The 18,444-nt window shown below is 39.4% G+C and overlaps 1 protein-coding gene across 12 annotated transcripts in view; it reads right to left on the bottom strand.

The window, feature by feature from the left end:
- Nucleotides 1-18,444, bottom strand: part of SIK3 (SIK family kinase 3) — a 243,066-nt gene that overhangs the window by 102,662 nt on the left and 121,960 nt on the right. For 11 of the 12 annotated variants that reach the window (XM_077777598.1, XM_077777606.1, XM_077777614.1 and 8 more), the window contains 2 exons: nucleotides 13,410-13,526; nucleotides 10,166-10,229 (listed from right to left, as the gene is read on the bottom strand). In XM_077777598.1, coding sequence (XP_077633724.1) covers nucleotides 10,166-10,229; nucleotides 13,410-13,451 — 106 coding nt within the window. In that variant the 5' untranslated portion in view covers nucleotides 13,452-13,526. Of the gene's footprint in view, nucleotides 1-10,165; nucleotides 10,230-13,409; nucleotides 13,527-18,444 lie in introns of those variants that run through there. The other variant, XM_077777566.1, reaches the window with a different exon arrangement.

Raw genomic sequence — 18,444 nt, 5'->3', positions numbered from 1 at the left:
AGTGTTTTCTAATAAAACTGTACATTATAGGTAATATGTTTAGCCAATTCTGGATTATGACTTTTCTCCTTGAGGATTACTGTTGTTGCTACTTTTATTTTATTTGTTTTTATTTTTGTAGCAATCTTGTCAGAAATAATCTGAGAATCTGTCTCCTTGTGGTATGTAGCCATGGACTTCTGCTAAAATTTTTAAAAAATTCTTATTTTTATTTTTTAATGTTTATTTATTTATTTTGAGAGAGAGAGAGAGCAGGCAAGGGGCAGAGAAAGAGAGGGAGAGAATCCTAAGCAGGCTCCGCACTGTCAGCATGATGCCCGACACTGGCCTCTGTCTCACAAACCATGAGATCATGACCTGAGCTGAAATCAACTGAGACACCCAGGCACCCTCTCCCTTACTTTTATTCTTTAGCATGGCTTCCTTGACGTCATCCCTATGTGTACACTGATAAGTGACTAAGCCAGTAGACTTTTCACCCTCCACTGACAAACCTACTGGTGAGTTCAGTAGTGCATTCCAAGTTCAGAAAGCTTTAAGTCGGCCTCAGCTTTTACTCTTTGCTGGGCTTTCTCAGGACTTCTCAGAAGATGCCAGTCCCCCAGTGAGCCAGATGTGAATGAAGAACTTATCTTATCCTGTTGTGGTTCTCTACTAACAAGATCTCCCTACTGAATTTCTGGCTAGGTGACCATTCTGTGGCCTGCCCCCAGCAAGATCACAAGAACTAGCTAGCAAGGCTCTGAGCTTTCCATGTGTTTCTTTCCGAGCTTGCTAGTTTTACTGACAACACAACTGGGCATGAGGGGGTTTTGATTTTTTGTTTTTGTTTTCTTTTCCAAATAAAGTCAGCTGCCTCTGGCAACAAAGCTGCTCGTTTTAAGGCCAGCTCAGCCTTCCTTACATTACTCTTTCCCTTGGGAAGGGAAGGCAAAGGATACAGGAGCTCAGGCAGTAAGGCCAAAGATCCCCACTCTCCTTCTCACAGATTCCAAAGATTTTCATGAATTAAAGTTTCTCAGTGTAATGTCTGTCACTGATTCATTTTCAGAGTCCTAATGGTTATTTTGACAAGCCTGCCACTTTTGTATTTGTTCCTTGGATAGGATATTTGCCAACTTCTTCACTTTGTCATTGTCTGAAGTCCTGTGACGTCTGTTTCTCTCATCATTTTCAATGTCTAACCTGTATATATTTTAGGTTACAGTTACTATATTATATAACATTTATGTTTACATACATATATTTGAATAAGTTAGAGTACACAATTTAAATGGTGTTATTAATATGTTAGATATCAACTTTAGAAAACAGTCTTCAAAACTCTGCTTCCTCTTCCTCACTATGCACTCAGATCTCAGCCCATTACTTCTGATTTCTATTCTTACCTCACTAGTGCAACAGCCAGCACTGAGAACTTCTCTATCACAAAGCCAGAGGCTACCGCTCAGCTTTTATCTTAATTTACCTTTCTACATCATTCAATAATGTGCCTTATTGAAACACCTGTTTTCCTTGTCTTTTATAGTACCACAATCTTCTTTCATCAACAGGTTTTTCATGTACTTCATGGCCTTACCTTCAACTTTTTAAAAAAATTTTTTACATTTTTTGGGGGAGGGGGAGACTAAGCATGGGTAAGGAAGGGGCAGAAAGAGGGAGATGTAGAATCTGAAGCAGGTTCCAGGATCTGAGCTGTCAGTCAGCACAGAGTCTGATGTGGGGCTCGAACTCACATACTGTGAGATCATGACCTGAGCTGAAGTCAGACACTTAACTGACTGAGCCACCCAGGTGCCCCACCTTCAACTTAAATACTGATGGTACTAAGGGTCTTATTCTTAAACCTGTTCTTTTTTAAAAAAAATTTTTTAATGTTTATTTTTATTTTCTTGAGAGACAGAGCATGAGCGGGTGAAGGGCAGAGAGAGAAAGAGACACAGAATCGGAAGCAGGCTCCAAGCTGTCAGCACAGGGTCTGATGCAGGGCTCGAACTCATGAACTGTGAGATCATGACCTAAGCTGAAGTCAGATGCCTAACCTATTGAGCCACCCAGGTGCCCCTTAAACCTATTATTTTCTGTATGATCCCATACCAACGAACAACTATCATCTCTCTGCTAAGGAAACAATATCCTAGGCTCCATCTTATCCCCGATTTCCAGACTATGGTTTCCAATGACTTGATACACAACTTCCATCAAACTGGTGCCTCAAACTCCATGTGACACAGTTCATCTGATCTATTTTTCACACCTGCATCCTCTTACTAAATGACACTACCATTCACACCAATAACACAGTAAGAAATCTAAACATCTTAATACACTCTTACTCATTTTCTCCTTTAATAATTCCATTTTCAAAAGGTTTAGTAAACCCCTGATGTGCTTAATTAATCTAAAATTTAGAATATTGGCCACTTTTTTTACATTAATAATGATAACACAAAAGCCTCAAAAAGAGAAGGTGGAGTTATTATTATGTAAGAAGAGGAGAGACTGCTATTTTATAAATACTAGCTCTGTAAATAAGCCACTGCCTGTACCTGAATCTCAGTAATAATACTTATCTAAAAAATCTGTCTCACTCTCTCTTTCAATAGGGATTTAATAACAAGAGAATACAAAAATATTTCATATTGATACTGCTATGTCCATGACCTAAATTTTCAAGACAGAAATCTGGTTTATATTTGTAATAAAAGATTCTTCCCAGGATACTTAATTGAAGGCTTTTATATGGAAGAACAGATTCTTCAACCTGGTAAATGGGGTAATACATGTAATCTGGAGTCAGACAGTCCTTGGGTTAAAATCTCAGCTGTATTAGTTACTCTTGAGGTAAATTATTTAGTCTCCTTGAATCTCAGTTTCTTTGTAAAGTGATGACAAAAATATCTGTATTTCAAGATTAAAATGAAAGAGATGAGTCACTTTCTTACTTCAAAACCTCATTTTTCTCAGATATTAATGTATATCTTCCTAACTGGTATTGGCATGTTCCATCCCAACTCTTCCTCACATGGCAATAATTCAAGATAAAGTTCAACTGTTTTACACTCTTGGTTCATTTGCTCATTTACTCATTCATTCAGTAAACAGCTATTGATCATTTCCCTCAGTAAATATTTGAGTCCACCAGTATGAACTGGAGAGCAAGAAGAGACATGGGGATAGATACAATGGTGAGCAAAAACAGGCATGGCCCCTGAATTTGTGGAGGTTTGTGCCTGGTAGAGAGAGAAAAACCATTAAATAATTACAAAAATAAATGTAAAACCACAACTGATATAAGTACTACTAAGAAAGGACTTAGTGCAATGAGGGGGTACGATAGGGGAGTTGGCCAAGTCAGAAATGTCATTCAGAGCCCTTCATTATTTATTGAGCCTTTCCTATCTTACCAGCCTCATTTCCAGGCATTTTCTCACATACTACCTATATTTAAACCATACAAAACAACTTAAAGAATATGAAACATGCCACACTTTCTCTCGTCTTGAAATCTTCCGAACAGGCTACAGCATCTCTGAAATACTTCATTCCCCCTACTTAATTCCAGCAAGAATCTGAAGGGGCAGCTCTTGCATTACTTCTTTAATACCTTCATCACACATGATGCTAATATTAATCACCACCTCAACCTAGTAATTGATTGTCTCCTTTATAGATGATTGGTATTTTATGGGGAGTTATTGTGAAATTATGCCAGAATCTGGTCTTCTTCAGTATTTGTTTCCCAGGTGCTGAAACAAATTGCCACAAGGTAGATGACATCTAAGAATTATAATTTATTCACTCACAGTTCTGGAAGCAAGAAGTCCAAACCTGAGGTATCACCAGGGCTTCGCTCCATCTACATGCTTTAGGGGAGGACCTTTCCTGCACCTCTGCTGGCTTCTGGTGGCTGTCAGTTTTCCTCGACTTGTAGCCACATCACTCTAACCTACTTTGATCTTTTTTAAGACTCTTTTGACTATTCTGGGTCACTTATAATTCCACACAAAGTTTATAATCTGCTTGTCAATTTCTACAAAAATGTGAGCTCAGATTCTGATGGGGATTGTACTTAATCTACACATCAGTCTGAGTAGTACTGCCATCTTAACAATGTTAACTCTTAAAATCCAGGAACGTGGGATGTTTTTCCAATCATTAAGATCTTTTTAAATTTCATTCAACACTATTTTGTACTTTTCAGACTATAAAATTTGCCATTTCTTTTGTTAAATTTATTCCTAAGTATTTTATTCTTGTGGATGCTACTGTGAACTGAACTGATTTCTTTCTTTCATTTTCAGATCACTCATTGTAAGAATATAGAAATATAACTGATATATTGCTCTTGTATCCTGCAACTTTACTGAACTTTTATATAGTTCTTATAGTTTTTCAGTGGATTTGTCAGGATTTTCTATATACAAGATCATGTCATCTGTGAGTCGAGTTAGCTTTACTTCTTCCGTTCCAATCTAGATGCCTTTTACAGGTCTTTCTTATCTAACCGCTGTGACTAGAATCTCCAGTACAATGTTTAAACAGAAGTCGAGAGAGATGAAATCTTTGTTTTATTCCTGATTGGAGGGGAAAAACATCTAGTTGTTCACCATTAAGCACAATGTTAGCTATGGGTTTTTTAGAGCTCTTATCAGATTAAGAAAGTTCCCTTCAAAGTGCCTGGGTGGCTCAGTTGGTTAAGCATCTGAATCTTGATCTTGGCTCTGGTTATGATCTCACAGTTCATAGGATTGAGGCCCACACTGGGCTCTGTGTTGGTAGTGTGGAGCCTGCTCGAGATTTTCGACTGCATGCTAGGGAGGGGCAGGGGGTCCACAGTCCCTCACGATGGGCATTGCTCAAGGGTCCACTCTAGTCAGATTTAGGTCTGCTGTTCTGTTTGTTTTCTTTGTACTTCATGTCTTTTTTGTTGTTCTATTTCTCCATTATTACTTTCTTTTCCATTTAATGAATATTTTCTTTCTTTTTAAATTTTTTTTTAACATTTATTTTTGAGAGACAGGGAGAGACAGAGTATGAGCAGTTGAGGAGCAGAGAGAGAGGGAGACACGGAATCTGAAGCAGGCTCCAGGATCTGAGCTGTCAGCACAGAGCCCTACGTGGGGCTCAAACTCACAAAACTGCAAGATCATGACCTAAACTGAAGTCAGAAGCTTAACCAATTGAGTCACCTAGGCGCCTCATTTAGTGAATATTTTCTAAGGAAGTACTTCAATTTCTTTAATAATTTTTTATATTATAATTAAAAAACATTTTTTAGTGAAGCTCTAGGGCTTACCATATATACTTTATTTTAGCCAAATGGCTCCTAGCTTATATTAGCTTAACTTTCCAGTGACTATATGGAACTATTCTTTATAGCTCTATTTCTTTTACTCCCTTTTGTAGTAACTGTTCAATAAACATCACATCAATTAATGGTACAGACTCAACAATACATTGTTATCATTTTTCTTTACCATCTGTAGTGACTTCCTTAGCCCAGTGTGGTTTTTATCACACACCTCCTTTGGGTTGTTATTGGCAAATATAGTACATATATGTTGCATTACAGGGACTGCATTTTATATATATTATTTCATAAAACTGATTTTTGACAAGAAAAGAAAGGAGAAAACTTTGCATCCCTGTCTTTTACAATTACATAATTATGTTTACTGGTGCTTTTTCTTTTTTTATGTAGACTCAAATTACCATCTGGGGTAAGGTGCCTGCTTCTACCCTGAAGAACTTCCTTTAGTATTTCTTGTACAGTGAGACTCTACATTCTTGATTATCTGGGAATTCTCCCAGTTTTTTATTTTTGAGAGAGAGAGAGAGAGACAAAAGGCATGTGAATTGGGGTGGGGGAGGAGGACAGAGGATTTGAAGCAGGCTCTGTACTGACAGCACAGAGACTGACACGGGGTAGGGAGGTAGTTTCAAACCCACGAACCATGCATGACATCAAGTTGGAGTCTCAACTGACTGAGCCACCCAGGAGCCCCATCTTCCAGATTTTGAGTATAGGGGAAAGTTTTTATTTTGCCTTCATTTTTGAAGACACCTCTACTGGGCATAAGATTTTGGTTTTTTAATAGGATATTTTCCTCTGGGCACTTTGAAAATGTTATCCTGTTGCCTTCTGGCCTGCATTGTTTGTGCTGAAAAGTCATTGTTAACCTAATGGGGTTCCCTTTAAGAGACATGTCATTTATCTCTTGCTGCTTTCAGTATTTCCTTCTGGTCCTTGACTTTCACTATTCTTTCACTACATATCTGTTTGAGGATCTCTACATTTAGTACATCTTGGTACACTTTTTAACAAAAATTTTTTTAATGTTTTATTTCTGAGAGAGAGAGACAGACAGACAGACAGCGTGAGCAGGGGGAGGGTCAGAAAGAGAGAGGGAGATACAGAATTCGAAGCAGACTCCAGGCTCTGAGCTGTCAGCACAGAGCCCGAGCAGGGCTCGAACCCACGAACCGTGAGATCATGACATGAGCCGAAGTCGTACGCTCAACCGACTGAGCCACCCAGGCACCCCGAGTACTTCTTGGATTTTGTTTAGCTTTCTGCGTATGTTAAGTTAATGTTTTTCAATAATTTATGAAGTTCACAGCCGTTATTTCCTTGCATATTTTTTTTTCTTTTCCTTTCTCTCTCTCGTCTTCTCGTACTCCCATTAGGCTTATGTTGCTGCACTGCATAGTGCCCCACATTTCTCTGAGGCTCTGTTCCTCGTCTTTCTCCCTCTTCTTAAAATTACATAATCTCCATCAATCTATCTACACGTTCACTTCTTCTACCAATTCAAATCTACCGTTAAGCCTCTCTAATGAGTTCTTTCTTTCATCACTTTACCTTCTGATTCCATGATTTCCATCTGGTTCATTTTTTAAAAAATGATTTCTATACTGAAACTCTAATTTGATGTGACATTGTCACCGTATTTTCCTTTACTACTTTAATCATGAGTTCCTTTATTTCTGTGAACATGTCTATAATGGCTACTTTAAAGTCTTTTTCTAATAAATCTGACAGTTTCTTGGCTTGCTTTTTTTCCAGTACATGGGTCATACTTTCCTGTTTCTTTGCATGGTTCATATTTTTGTTGTTGTTGGAAACTACACATTTTAGATAATATATCATAGCACCTCTGGGTACTGGTACACTTTTCCCCTTCCAGAACATGTTCCTGTTACCTGCTTGTTTATTTGTTTCGTGACTAGTGGATTATTTCAGTGAAGTTTACTCTCCCATAAACAGTGTTCAGCTTCTGATGTTGTTATCAGGGAAGCAGAGACTTGGTATATCCACAGTTACCCTCAGATCATTGGATCACCGTGCTTGAGGAGGGCTCTCTTCCTATCTTTCCTTAACCACACCCAGCTGTTAAACTCCATTAATTGCGGGCTGGTTGCTCTATTGTTTTCAACAATGTCCTGGGGAATAAATTGGTCTTTAAACAAACAAATTCTGATTCCTCTGAAGGAATAGTTTCTGAGATCAGTGTTTGATTTTTGTTCTGATCTCTGGAAGGTTATTGTGATGTTTTATTCCCTGGATCTCCTATGGTGTAGCCTGTACAAATGCCTTTGCCACAACCTCCACTGTTCTTATGAGTGCTTTTTAGCCTTGACCTTCTTCATACTCTATTGCAAATAAAGTCAGTTCCTTTGGGAACGAATCGGGAGCTATGTTTTAAGGTCTGTGTCTCCCTTTAGGCAAATCTCTGAGCCAGGGCTCTGAAGCCAGCTGTAGGGGACAATGGCAAAGTTCTCTCTGAGTGGCACTCCCACGGTAGGAGCAGAGAGCTCAGCAGAAGGAGAGGAACACAGTCTGGGGTCCTCTCAGTTTTCCTCTCATGGGATGGAACTACCAACTTACAATCTGGGCAAAAACAGTCTGGGCTCCAGTATTCTCAGTGTGCTGCAACCAAACTACGCAACTGAGGCTAGGCAGAAGGACGGAGTCCCTGCTCCGGAACCACATTCACCCAGGACTCAGCAGCAACAGGCAGCTGGGGACTGAAGAGACGGCAGGCATCCTGTTCCCCCACGAGCCATGAGTCTGGGTTAGAGTCGGAGGGTCCTGTGGTCTGAACTGGAATCTCCCCCTCACTGAGCTGGTAAGGAGGGAGCATACTGGTTTAAAAACCACACACTCTCATTTCTTACCAAATTTTCATAGATGCTCTTGAATAAATGTGTCTTCATTTGCTGTTCACACGAAGGACAATGCTTTTGGGGGTTTTCATCCCTTTCATGTTTCATTGGGAAGAGGGTCACCAGAGACCCTCATGCTGTCAGATGTCAACTGCCCACTTGTTCTTTAACATGGAAGTGGAGGAAGCAAAGTGCTAGGGCTCTAGATGTGTGGTATCATTTAATCTTCACGACTGTGAGGCAGATATTAAAGACCTCACTTTTACAGACCATGAGTCCCGGAAGCATTTAATAACTTGCTCCAATCAAAACAGCAAATAGGGTGCCAGCAGTGGACTCAAAACCAGGTCTAACTGCCTCCAAAGATCACGTTCTTGATCATGCCTATCTTTTCATCTTGTATAAACCTTCCCATCCTTTTAAAAACCTGAGCTCATGCAACAGTCATACCCCTGTGCAGTCACAATGATTTATTTAGGTAATACATCATTTTCTTCCTCATCTGGATCTTTTATAATAATCCTAGGAGAAGTACTATTCTGTTTGTTCATGCCTTAAGCTACATTTCCACACACAAAAAATCTCTAACCGGGGCATTATTATCTTTTCTATACTTTTAAAATCTGTTTTTCTGAAGAGCAAGGCAGATCTGCTGATATGCAGTGGGTTTAGGTCTTTATTGTAAAATATTAAGATGATAAGGTCTCTTTTCTCTCAAGATCACTATTGCACATAAGCACATACACAAAGCCAATGAGAAATATTATTCAGAAATGACAATACATCCTTTACAAAAGACTCTGAAGATTCTTAGGCCTAAATTATAAGATTTCAGGGAAAAGTTTTCTCTCTCTCTCTCTCTCTCACACACGCACGCATACACACACACAAACACACACACACAAAACATACAGTCACAGATGACCAATCACTAATAAGAAGATTCTACATTAGGGTCTCCTGGGCAACTTAGTCAGTTAAGCGTCTCGCTTCAGCTCAGGTCATGATCTCACAGTTCGGGAGCTGGAGCCCCCTTCGGAGTCTGTGTCTCCCTCTCTCTCTGCTCCTCCCCGACTCATGCTCTGTGTGTCTCTCTCTCAAAAACAAACATTAAAAAAAAAAGAAGATTCTACTTTAAAAGTTATCTCATACTTTTAAATGTACTTAAAAACTAAAAAAAAAAAAAAACTTGCCCACAATTTAAACTAAAACATAACCCAAACAATAAACTAGATGAACTTAAAGTATAAGAGGAAACATTTCTCTGTAGTTACTTGCCAAACAAACAAAAATATTTAAAAAATGAAAAGATATGTGAATCTATATTTGAGAAGTTTAGCCTTTACCTCTACTTGGCTCCATTTATCACTGTTAAAAAAAAAAGAAAACAAACAAACAAAAAAACCCAACCTTTTTTTGGGCCCATTTTTACCACCTCAAAAAGTCTGGTTTCCTGGTAACAAACCCGACTGTTTAATTCTGATATTGTGCTAAGTGTTCAAGGAGAAAAAGTTACCGCCGACAAAGCCTCCCCAACTCCAAGAATCATCAAGAGAGCCAGGAGCTGTAAGGGTCACAGTCACACATTTTACATAATGAAATTTAAAGAGCACATCAGAAGGAGTCAGCTGGCTCCAAGGGGCTCCTTCGCACACTGCGGGGGGCTCTGCCACAGGCGGGGACCCCAGGCCCAGCTGCGACAACGACAAGACCCCCTGCCCCCAGGCGCCTGCCTCTGTTCAGTAGGGATGTTTGGTTTTACCCATCAGCTGCCACCACCTGATGGAAATAAACAGAACACCTCCGTTGCGGACAGAGAGGATGAAGGCACTTACACAGGTAAACCAAAATAAATAAAAATTCTTCATCCAAAATGGCAGCACCGAAGGACAGCATCAAGTGATGGCCACTCGAGTGACAAAGGCATTGAATGGCTATTTTAGGTTTGCCACAGTGTGCTCAAAAGCTTTTTAAAGAATGCAATAGAGGTACTTACCGAATATTTCCCCTCCACTAGCATATTCTGTCACCAGATAAATCATCCGTTCTGTCTCCATAACCTGGTACAAAGGCAGGAAAGCGACAGACAGTGACACAAATGACAGGCTGATATCATAGGAAGAGAAACTAATGACTCCTCTTTTGTCATTTAAAATATTAATAACCATTACTGCTTACAGGAAACTTAAATCACTGCAGGGGGGACAGACATAAATGCAATAAAGAAGAAAGGGGGGACCTGGAATCCCTTCACGTTCTTAAAAGTAGGAAGGATTTGCTACTCGAGACGGACATTTCGTTGTTCCATGAGGCCTCTGCCATCTCATAAGCTCCACAAAGCTGAGAAACAAAGAAGCTGCCAAAAACCAGAAAATTCACATTCGACACTGCTCACTTCAAGTTCCAAAATGTTCCCTCAAAACCTAACCCAAACAAAAAAAGTCCGGGGAAAATGGTGGGAATCACTTAAGAAGTGCACAGAAATCACATTTGGATGTGTTTTTTCAACGGACAGGACAACGTTCCTCCCTGCCACCCATTTCTCCAAAATTGGAAAGAGTGATGTAAACATTCAACACTGCAGTATAAATCACTCACTTGCATTTTGTTTTGGTCCCTATTTTGCCTTTTTTTATTTAGTTTTATTGTGTTGGCAGTCCTTTCTGCCTTTTTTTACCTTTATCGTTAAGTATTTTTTAAAGTATATGTGCTCATGATCAATTTTTTAAATATGGTATATAAACAAAAGACCAAAGATCTTCCTCTTCCCAGCCCTCTCTATCCTATTCCCCCAAAGGAAACACTGTTTGTAAGTCATTTATTCCATATCATTCTAGAGCAATGCTGATCAACAGAAATACAATGTAGGCCTCATATATAATTTAAACTTCTCTAATAGCCATATTAATAAGTTTTAAAAAGGTGAAAGTAACTCTAATATTTTATTTATTACAGTATGTCCAAAATATTATCATATTTGGACATGATAATGTCCAAATTTTAAAAAAAAATTTAATTATAAACGGCTTCAGTATTTATATTAATTAAAACTAATGAAGTTAAAAATTCAGTTCCTCATTTGCTATAGCTACATATTAATACTCAATAGCCATGTGTGCCAGTGGCTATCATACTGGGCAATACAGCTTTAGGCTTTCACCATAATTCACTGGTAACTATTCTGCTCAATTAATTCCCAGTTACTTGATCTTTGGTATCTTTACACATCAATATCATGTAACAGGCACTTCGTGTAATAATAGTAAATTTCTTCTCTTCTTTGGTATAGTTTCATGGTAGTCTGTCATATGAGTGCACATTACTTTTCCAATTTAATAACTGTATTGTACTTTTTTCTCTTTAATTTTTAAAAACCATATACTGGTGGTATTAGCTCATTGTTTGTTACATGCATTGCTTCCAAGATCTTTCTGTATGTTGATTTATGCAACAAAAAGTCAATGCTCTATATATATGCAGGTGTTGAGAAAAAAAAAAAAAGAAAATTAACGTCATATTGTATATCTCCTTTGGACTCCCAGGTCTTTTCTTGACTACAAATGTTCTCTTACCGTTAACTTCTTCAATAGTTCAAAAACTTTCCTATACGGTTACCTATACTTGGCTTCCTCTACAAACTGAGGAGACGGATGATTTGGCAAATTACCTGAAAACTACCTTGATACTATTTATAAAGACAATTTGACAGCCATTCATCCTGGCAGCTCAGAATCCCCCATTAACAACACTAGCTGCCAGAGAGCAAAATTAAAGCTTAAAAGAGCGCATTGTTCAAAGTCAGGCCTGAAACTGAGACTTCTTATAGGTTAACGAAATCTTGGGTAAGAAAGATAAACTTGGAGAATTCAGTTATAAGGCTAATATCTACAAGTTAACCTCTTGAGGAAAGTCAGCCTAAAAACCCTACAATTATTTAAAGATGATTTATTTTAAAATGCGAGGTCAAGAAGTTTACTCAGTCAATCAGGATAGGAAGGAAACAGAGGTTAGACACCTCCGAGTTTGCAGACATAAGTCTTCAGGCAACACCAGGAAGCTTTCACGAGTTTGCTTCTGGGGCACACCGTAGGTGTGGTTCAACAGAGTCTGGTCTGATAAATTTCAACAAGTCTGCTCCTGCTGATCTAATTCACTTCATTATGTGAGCAGCCGATGCCAGAAAAGAACCCTAAAGCTGGAGCCTTAACCACACACACTAACATCACAACATGCTTTCCTTTCCATAAAGTTAACAGACTCTGAAAGCCTGCCCACTGTGCCTCCACCCTCACACGTGGTGCCATGTCTGGGCCAGTAACCTTTACAGCAGACTAACAGCACCAAATGAACCGAGTGGGTGGCCACTTCCTGAACAACTAGGTGATGGCTGTTCTGCTGGAAAGCAGTGAGCAGGGCTGGCCCCATGCGGAGGCAGAGCTTGTGACTGCCAACACACTGCAATTTGAGAAGCACCCCAAAGCCCCACCTCTCCCAAAATATCTCTTCCACCAGCCTGCTAAGGCAAGGTCCTCTCTTCCTATCTGGCTTGAAATTCCAGCCATTAGATTTATTGCTTTTGCAGTAAGGGAATCATTGAGGATGGTGTGAAATGTGCACGCTTCCTGGGAATGTAAGAAACTAGAAGTCTCTTCCATTACACAAAATCAATCTTGTGGTTATCAAAATAATCAAGTGCTACCTTAGAAAACGAAGTCTAGGACCCTACTAGAAAAGAGGCAGGTGCTGACTGATTAAAGAGGCCATACTTAAAATATCCTTTGCCATCATAAGTTATACTGGGATCAAAGAAATGAGCATTTAAGTGATGTTATAAAAAGATAATGTTATATTCACCTCTACCTTTTCATCCCTAAGAATTCTCTCTTCCTTCTGGCTTTCCCATCCTGTTTTAGGATTTGGACCTACATAAATACGTTCTTGTCATCTTCTGAATAATCTTTTTGTGTAAGTCTCACAAAGAATGGTCCCCAAGCTTTAAAGAACAAATGTAAAAAGCCTACATGGGTAAGGCAGGTCTTGCTAGTAAAGAGCCAGGTAAAACATGAGTGCTGAGTGGGGAGATAAAATGGTGGGGGAAACAGTGGGATAAACATAGGAACACAGAAACCAAGAAAAGTTGTAGATGTTCACCCAGACACCTTTTCTTCAAAGGCAGCCATACATGTAGGTGACCATCGTGGGTTCTTCGCTGCCACACGCTACCCCGCTAGGGAGCCTACCTGGTAGAGCCTGATGATGTGGGGGTGGCAAAGCATTTTCATTATTTGAACTTCCCGGAAGATCTTCTTCAAGTTGTCTTCATCCAGCTGGGTCTTGTCTATGATCTTGATAGCAACCTGAGGCCAGAGGAAGAAAATTTACTCCGATGCATTATTAAAAGCGGTTTACTAAGGAAAATTAAATCCACTTTAAAACAAAATAGCAGTTGCAAGTATTGTGTTTACAGAACGTCAATGAAGAAAATGAATTTACTCTTTTTAAATAAGTCAGGAAATGGATTCCTAGCAAGTTGGTCTCAAAGGAACAGACTCCAAAAGCTAATGGGTCTTTCTTAAATGGGCCATTTCTTAAAGCGTTCCGACAGTAAAACCTTATGACAAACAAAATACTCAGTCCTGCAGAGACGTGGTCCCGGGCCGGGAAAATCATGCTTTGATGTAGGCCATCATATGTTGGGCCTCTTATTAAGATAAGAGGCTTACATCACAAGTACAAGATAAGTTCGTAAGGTTTGACCAGAAATGACACAGATGCATCCCACATCTCACCAGATGCTTGCGTAACTCAACAGTACTGGCAGTGGGATGGTGCTAGAAGCAGCAGTGGTCACTACATACTGAACACCTGCGAGGCGCCAAGCATTACTCCTAGTGCTTTCCAAGTACTAAGGCATTTAAACCTCACAATACCCTACATTATTAACCTTATTTTACAAATATGGAAACCAAGATCCACAGAGATTAAGTCATTTACTCAAGATTAAGTAATTTAAACTGGTATGTGGTAGATCCCGGATTAAAGCCCAGGCAGGGTGGCTTTAGAGTCAAATCTTCATGCTAACGCTATAAAAATCTGAAGATCTTTCTGTACCGTGGATGCACTGCTTCAGCATCAAACATCTATTTTGCTCATCATTCTTAAGACATCCAGCAGCACATATATTTTAAAACACAATGAAAGATGAAGAACGTTTAAAATCTACCATATCTAAACTTCCTCATTATTCTTCGTGAGTGAAATACTCAAAATATTGTGTTGTTCCAAAATATCTCTGTCTCTCCATCTCGGTCAATCAGCAAATAGGCAAAGATTATTAGTTTGATGAAGGACCAAGACAAGGTAAATTCTAGCCCCTTTCAATTCTTAAAATTCTGTGATTTTCTACATTGAGAGAGGGAAAGGAAGCTAATAAAAAAAATGAAAAGAAGAACCAGGGAGGCAAAATTTCAACAATAAAAACGTTCTGTCCAGAGCAATAAACACTATATAAAACCATACATGGTAGATGATTCAAATATAAGAATGACTAACATAAAAGTAACTCTAGAGTTGTTTCGGATGTTCAAATGAAGACTAATGTGAGAAAGGCCCAGGGAGACAAATTTCAGCTGAATTCAAAGAGCATTTAAGCCCTGCCTAACAATGGAAAGTGACAAAGTGAGCTAGATGGAGCTCAGGCTACAATAATTAAATCAGATTCGGCCTTAACTTTAAAGGGGCTTACCATCTAGCCGGGGAAAGACAGTATGTGAAACAGACAACAATACAGCACTAGAGACACAATCAGCAAAGCTATGTACAAGTTACAATAGAACAGAGGATGTTGTGTGAACTTCACCTGGGCGAGAAGCAGACCTACAGAAAGACTTCACCAACAAAGCAGAACTTGAGAAAAGAAAGAATTGGGAGAGGCACAAAAGAGGGTAAGAAATCTTATGAGGAGAAAGAGTGAAACCATTAACAGATCTCACTGGCTGTCTGATCTCCTATAAGAAGTCCTGCACCGGATCACCCCGGATAGGTGATAGCTCAGTGGCAGAACATCTGACTGCACTTCACCCTGGACCGTCAGCATTTCTACTTCTCCTCATTACTGTGCCATATCACACATAGGACCTTAACTCCAACGATTAGTCTGGCGTCTGCACCTGGTTTTCTCAGAAGGGCTCCCCAAACCACCAGAAAAAAAAAATCACAGTATATAATGTCTTTTTATATAACAAATAATCTTGGTCTTAATAATAATTATTAATAAAATAGCACATTATACTTTACAGATTGCTTTCATATATGTAACATGCTTAGAAACCTGCAGCCATATGCCTTGGCAGAGCCTTCCAACTGGTGTGCTAGAAATGGGTTACAGATGTACCCAAGGCAATGGGTCAGGGGCAGTGGGTCACCTCCAGTCTCAAGAAACCTCAGTTGTTTACCCCAGAGAAAATATGATCATTTTCTGCATATGCTACAACACACAAAAAGTTGGGAAGCAATACTAAGTTTTGCTGATCATCAACTGTCCAAGGACTGGGCCTCAAACTCCCTATCTGCCTATGCCTACCAATGGATGGCCTCGAAAAAGTGATAGGGGGAGAGGAAGGAGACCATTAATGAGGGTTTTTAATGCATTTAACCATTTCTTGTACTTTTTCACACCCAAGNCCTAATTCACGTTGAACTCATTCTGAATTTCATTTGCTTTCTGAGGCCGTTAAGATTTTCATAAAGGGCAAGAGAAAACCAAACCTAATCATCTATGAGAACTAACTGGCTATAAGATCTTATATTCTATGCACTTAATAAATATTTTTAATTTAATAAAGATAACGGTATAGCAGGGATGCAGTTTTACATTTCATAACAAGTAATCTGACTTCACATAAAGGGAATATGGTCCTACATACTGAAATGTATTCCTACCTTTTCAGGGAAAATTGCATTAAGTATAATCCATTCTTAGAAGGTGGAAGCAGAGAGGTTTTAATAGATTAAAACATCAAATTCCTGTTAACTCTTCAATGAGATTCAAGATTCCACAAGACACAGGCAAGGCTTTGCCTACCAGCTGAATATGGTGTCAACAGAAAGGACTATGGTGTCAAGCTGCCTGGATTCAAAATCTTAGAACTGCCCTTTCATGTAGAACCTTGAACAAACTACTTAATTTTTCTACAGCTCCTCGTCTTAAAAAAATGTGGGCACCTATTGTACCTGCTGTAAAGGCTGCTGGGGATGCACTGAGCCAGTGGGTGCAGCCTGCTAAGTATAATGCCGGGCGTGTGGGGAGCACGCCATACACATTCATCACATGTATGCTGCTGTGGTTTGTTTTCCGGAATCAAGCCTCAAACTTTAGACATTCCTCGGCAAAAATGAGATTTGCTTCACTCAACAACATAATCCTGGATCTCAAACACATCGGTCCCTTAGATCGAGGGACAAGTTGAGGGGCCCAAGAAGCAAAATAGCTGACAATTTGTGGGCAGCATTCAGAACGAACTGGTTGCTTCCAGCTGATGTGGGAAGAACACGGAGGGAATGAAGCTGGGGGGAAAAATGCATTCCATTTGGGAAAGTCACACTGAGCCATAGGATGGAGCCCACAGCAAGAGCTGATCCTGAGGGCTGTGCCAGGGAAAGCCAGCTCTGCTCCTTCATGGCGCGCCAGGCCCCCCGCTCTCCACACTCAGTACTGACACCAGACAGGAAGACACACGTGCTACCTGGCCCACCTGCCTGGCAGGACAAGACAACTTCCTAAAGCTCAGTTCCGATTTTAGCTGCAAAGTGAAAAGTGGAGATTTTCTAGAAAATGGGAAAAAACTAATGAAACAGAGAAGCTACTGAGTCAGAGAGCAGGGAGCTGACAAGCGAGTATTTACTTTAAGAATACCTGAAGAGATCTATAATCACGAATTTTCACTGCTACAAATTATTGGTGGTGACATAATAAACATTTTAGCTTAAAGTACATATCAGTTTTTTTTTTTTTAATTTACATTTGAGAGAGAGAGAAAGAGAGCGAGCGAGCATGAGTGGGGTAGGGGGAGAGGGAGAGGGAGACAGAGGACCCGAAGCAGGCTCTGCACTGACAGTAGAAAGTCTGACGCGGGGCTGGAACTCACAAACGGTGAGAGCATGAACTGAGCCAAAGTTGGATGCTCAATTGACAGAGTCAACAACGCGCCCTGCTCCCTAATTGTTTGAAAAATGAAATGTGTCCACAGCAAAAGGTTAATTGCTAGGTAAACAGAAGATAGACTCTCAAAGAATGTTTTTAAATTTTGGTGCTGAAAACTCTATAAATCACATCCTTGTACTTAAATATAAAAAGCGTAACAAGTAAAAAAGGATACTTCCAACACATTACCAAGAGACCATAGATTTCTTAAAGTTTCTTGTTGTACATAGAATTCTTTTCTTTTGCAAGAAGCAGGGTTTTATGAACTGACACTAATATTAATTAAACATGGCACTATATCAAATATGTTGCTAAATAGATACAGCTTGCCAGGAGTCTCTACCCAAGAGATTTCCATTCAGCGAACTCTCCTCCTTTTTTTCATTGGCATGTGGTATGACAAAAAATTAAATCAGATCATGCCAAATTTAAAGTCAAAGTTCTTCATTGTTCATTCTAAAAGGGGGGGTAGCTATTTGCCCCTTTTAGTTCTTACTTCTAAACCATAGTTCCTTTACTTCTTGCCAAATTTTTGCAAGCACAGTAATGTTCATAGGGAACGATGTTGAAAAAATAGTGTTTTCTTCACAGGAGGCAAAAATCACTTCCATATCCAGACACTACATTCATAGGCGAGATAAAATGACAGAATAAAAACCAATGAGCCAAGGAAAGGTTCAGTATTAAGATCAAAACAAACTACTCTTCTCCCTCTCACCCAGCAGAAGTGAGTTCCTTCATTCAGGGATACATTACGACAAATGGACAGTTAAAGAAAGGAGCTACTCAGGAAGAAAGTGCAGAGATCACAAGTGTTAGAATTCCTCCAAAAAGAGAAAGAGCATTCCCCTAAAGTAGCATGCAGATGCATGCACAATAGTGTCACAAAATACAGTAAACAGACTGAATGCTTTTAAGAAGGGAAGAGAAAACATGAGGACAGTGTGGAGAAAAATAGATTTCTTCAATATTCTCTAGAGAAGCTCAATTTCCCATTGAAATGTCTTAAAAATTAGGCAGATAGCAAACTTTCTGCCACTGTGAATTATTTGCAATGGAATTGTTTTTATCTT

Source organism: Crocuta crocuta, unplaced genomic scaffold (genome assembly GCF_008692635.1).
Source record: "Crocuta crocuta isolate KB4526 unplaced genomic scaffold, BGI_CrCroc_1.0 scaffold271, whole genome shotgun sequence".
In the NCBI taxonomy this organism is placed as follows: Eukaryota; Metazoa; Chordata; class Mammalia; order Carnivora; family Hyaenidae; genus Crocuta; species Crocuta crocuta.
The sequence above is the reverse complement of the archived record's forward strand: the minus strand, read 5'-3'. Positions and strand labels throughout refer to the sequence as shown.